Consider the following 4,631-nt stretch of genomic DNA (forward strand, 5'->3'; position numbering starts at 1 on the left):
ATGACAGGACCTCCTGTTATGGGTTTCCCTGCGGGGCCCTCACCTCAGCACCCTCCTAATACGATGATGGGGCCCCCAGGGGCCCCTATTGGTAGGGCCCCGGGGGCCCCTGGGGGCCCCCCACCTATGGGTGGAGTAGGAGGGTACGGTCCCCGTATGGGTGGGGGCCCCCATGGAGCAGTAGGTATGGGGGGCCCCCCATTTGGAGGGCCCCCAATGGGGGGCCCCCCTCCATCAATGGGGGGCCCCCCAATGGGGGGCCCCCCAATGGGGGCCCCCCCTCCAGGTATGGGTCCAACCCCAGGAGGAATGGGTACTGCAGCAGTTGCAGGGGGCCCCCCACCACCAATAGCAGCAGCAGCAGCAGCAGCAGTAGGAGGAGGAGCAGGTGGTGCAGCAGCAGCAGCAGCAGCAGCAGCAGCAGCAGGAGCTCCAGGCGGGACTTGGGGCCCTGTTGCTCCTGAGATGGCTGCAGTTGGGATGACAGCTTTAAACTTAAAAAGATTAAAATATTTACAGCCGAAAGCCGTTGATGTTAATATACCCCCGAACTGCACAATTTATATATCAAATATTAACGATAGAGTTAAACTTAAAGGTATGTCAATATATTTATTATTTATTATTTATTATTATTTATTTATTATTACTGTAAATGTAAATGCTATTATATATAAATGTTATTATAAATATTATATTGTTAATTATTTTATTTATAAGTTTTGTATTAATTTGGATGTTTATATATGATAGGGGATTGTGATAGTTAAACTTAAAGATATCAGGATATGTTTATAATTATAAATATAAATGTAATAATAAATATAAATATAATTATAATTATAATTATAATTAATAATAATTATAATGAAGACAGCTAACACATAGGAGACAGAAGAGAGGAGACAGAGAGACAGACAAAGACAGAGACAGAGACAGAGACAGAGACAGATATAATTGCTGTAGACAGGCATAGGAAGATAGAAGAAGAGACAGAAAGGAGACAAAAGGAGACAGTTCGTTGTTATAGACAGAGACAGAAATATAGAGGAGACAGAAAGGAGACAGGAGGAGACAGTTGGTTGTTATAGGCAGACATAGAAGGATAAAAGAAGAGATAATAGGAGATAGAGAAATAGACGAAAGGAGACAGGTAGAGAGACAAAAGGAGACAGTTAAAGACACAAAAGGAGACAGATAAAGAGACAAAAGGAGACAGATAAAGAGGCAAAAGGAGACAGTTAAAGAGGCAAAAGGAGACAGAAAGAGGAGACAAACAAAATTAGACAGAAAAAATCAAACAAGCCGACGCAAACAAACAAAACCAGAGACACCAAAAATAGACAATAAAAAGACAAAAGGAGACACATTTAATTTAATTTAATTTAATCTAATCTATTTATTTAATTAATTAATTATTTTATTTTATTTTATTTAATTAATTAATTTATTTTATTTTATTTTATTTTCAGAGTTGAGAGAAAATTTGAAGTCGATGTTCAAACAATTCGGAGAAATTCGACAAATTGTCGCGATGAGCTCCTTCTGGAGGAGGTAAAATAAATAAATAAATTAATTAATTAATTAATTAATTAATTAATTAATTAATTAATCTATTAGCTAATTAATTAATTACATAATTAAATTAAATGCGTAAGAGAGGATTGTTCAAAACTGTGCGAAGACGTCACCGTATTTGGCTTTCTGGAGGAGGTAAAATAAATAAATAAATAAATAAATAAATAAATTAATAAATTAATTAATTAATTAATTAATTAATTACTTAATTAATTAATTAATTACATAATTAAATGCGTAAGAGAGGATTGTTCAAACTGTGCGAAGACATCACCGTATTTGGCTTTCTGGAGGTAAAATAAATAAATAAAAATAAAAATAAATAAAAACAAATTAAAATAAATTAAAGTGGATAAATAAAAATAAATAAATTAAAATAAATAAAGATAAAAACAAAACGATAAAAATAAAATAAATAAAAATAAATAAAAATAAAGTAAATCAGCGTTGTCTCCTGTCTCCTTTTTATTCTTCTGTGTGCTGCTGTCTCTAAATAGTCTGTTGATTGTTCTTCTGTCTCTTTTTGCTGTTTATTTATTTATTTTGTTTTATTAGGGGACAAGCTTGGATTGTGTTTAAAGACGAAACTGCAGCAACAGCTGCGTTGAACGGCATGCAGGGTTTTGTCTATCACGGGCAGCCTTTGGTGAGCTCAATTGCTGTCTCCTTCTGTCTCCTTTTGTCCGTTTATCTGTCTCCTTTTGTCTGCTCATCTGTCTCCTTTTGTCTGTTTATCTCTCTCCTTTTGCCTGTTTATCTGTCTCCTTTTGTCTCTCTATTTATGTCTGTTGGTTTCACCTTGTTTTGTTGCTGCTGTTGCTGCTGCTGCCGCTGCGCAGCAGCAACAACAGCAGCAGCAGCAGCAGCAGCATTTGCAGCTTCAATATCAATAAATATAAAGCCAAAAAAGCTCTCCTGCTTCTGCTTTTTCTGCTGCTGCTGTTGTTTTTGCTGCTGCTTCTTCTGCTGCTGCTTCTTCTTCTGCTGCTGCTGCTGCTGCTTTTGCTGCTGCTGCTGCTGCTGCAGCATATAAATTATGCACTGGCGAAGAGTGATGTTGTTGCTAAAGAAGACGGGACATTCGCAGAGAGACCGAAGGGGCCCCGAAAGCCAAAGAGAGTGCGAGAGAAGGAAGAAGTGCAGAAGCAGCTTTTCTTGCAGCTGCAGCAGCAATATCTTGCTCTGAAGGTTTGTGTTGTATTTGCTGCTGTTGCTGCTGCATGCTCATGATCATCTGCTCCTCTTGCTGCTGATTCTGCTGATGCTGTTGCTGCTGTTCATACTGATGCTGCTGATGCTGTTGCTGCTGATGCTGCTGTTGCTTCATACGTTGGTGGGTCCCTCGCGCTGCTGCCGTGCCCGTTGCTGCTGCTGTTGCTGCTGCTGCTGCTGCTGCTGAGTAGAGAGACAGTGCTGCGTATGTGTTTATTTGTCTCCTTTTGCGTTTTCAGAGTCCCTCTGGGTTGCCTCCTCAAGCAACAGCATCAACAAACCCTGCTGCTCTTGTTGCAGCAGCACAAGCACGGCAGCAGCAGCAGCAACAGCAACAGCAGCAGCAGCAGCAGCAGGGTGCTGCGGATGGCTCCGCCTCTAGCAGCAGCCAAGGCCCTGTAAGTGCATTAACTGTCTCCTTTTATCTGCATGCATTTAAATAATATTTTATTTTTTATTAATATTTATCTTGATTATTATTTTTATTATTTTTATTGTATAAATAAATATACAAATATGTTTGCATGCAAAAAGAGAACATCTGCAGCAAATCAAAATAAATAAATTAAATAAATAAAATAAATAAAATAAATAAATAAATAAAATAAATAAATTAATATATTAATGACTATAAATAAACATATATATACATGTATACATATGTACATGCGTATATATATATATATATATATTGATATATTTATTACTGCTGCTTGTGTATCTCCTCCTCCTTTGCTGTTTTTGCTGCTGCTTCTGCTGCTGCTGCTGCTGCTGTTGCTGCTGCTGCAGGGTAGCTCGAACAAGGTGCTATTTGTAGAGAATCTGCCGGACTGGTGCACGAACTTTGCTTTACAGCAGCTCTTCTCTCAAGCTGAGGGTCTTGTAGATATTCGTGCTATTTTATTTAAGAAGGTTGCATTCGTTGAATATGCGTCGGAGACATTAGCAGCTAAAGCCCTCAGCAGTAAGGCATTATATTTATTTTTTTATACTTCTTTATGCTGTTGTTGTTGTGCTGTTTATTATGCTGTTGTTGTTGTGCTGTTTATTATGCTGTTGTTGTTGTGCTGTTTATTATGCTGTTGTTGTTGTGCTTGTTTTAATATATACGCTTTATTATTATTATTATTATTATTATTATTATAGAGCAATACTTTATTATTATTGTTTAATACATTGTTATATTGTTATTATTAAACAAATGCCTCGCTATTAGTAAAGAAATAGTCTTAATATTATTTAATTGTTAATTATTATTTAATTGTTTATTATTATTTAATAATTTATTATTATTCTTCGATATGTTAGCTGCAGGTTGTGCTGTGTACACCCCAATGCTAATCTATATGCATCTACTTAATAATGTTGTATGTATATATATATATATATGCATATATATATATATATATATATATACATATACATATGCATAGGCTGTATCTTTGCTGCTGTCTTGCTGCTGCTGCTGCTGTCTTGCTGCTGCTGCTGCTGCTGTCTTGCTGCTGCTGCTGCTGCTGCTGCGTGCAGAGCTGCAAGGTCAGACAATCAGCGGTACTCCTCTGAGGCTGTCTTACGCGCGGAAGTGATGAAAAGCAAAGACAAAAGGAGACAGAAGCAAAGACAAAAGGAGACAAATAAGGAGACAAAAGGAGACAAATAAGGAGACAAAAGGAGACAAATAAAGAGACAAAAGGAGACAGATAAAGAGACAGGAGGAGACAGATAAGGAGACAAAAGGAGACAGATAGAGAGACAAAAGGAGACAGATAAAGGGACAAGAGGAGACAGATAAAGAGACAAAAGGAGACAGAGAGAAAAAGCGAGAGGAGGACTCCAAAGGA

The 4,631-nt window shown here is 37.6% G+C and overlaps 1 protein-coding gene across 1 annotated transcript; it reads left to right on the forward strand.

Moving 5' to 3' along the window:
* On the forward strand, positions 1-4,376 carry EAH_00050840 (small nuclear ribonucleoprotein U1A, putative; the record flags this gene model as incomplete). Its single annotated transcript, XM_013394239.1, has 7 exons — positions 1-598; positions 1,473-1,554; positions 2,134-2,224; positions 2,605-2,766; positions 3,030-3,188; positions 3,580-3,754; positions 4,318-4,376. 7 exons carry the CDS (start codon positions 1-3, stop codon positions 4,374-4,376), a joined length of 1,326 nt encoding a protein of 441 aa, XP_013249693.1.
* Between the last annotated feature and the right edge of the window lie 255 nt (positions 4,377-4,631).

Source organism: Eimeria acervulina, genomic scaffold (genome assembly GCF_000499425.1).
Source record: "Eimeria acervulina Houghton genomic scaffold, Eah_scaff859, whole genome shotgun sequence".
In the NCBI taxonomy this organism is placed as follows: Eukaryota; Apicomplexa; class Conoidasida; order Eucoccidiorida; family Eimeriidae; genus Eimeria; species Eimeria acervulina.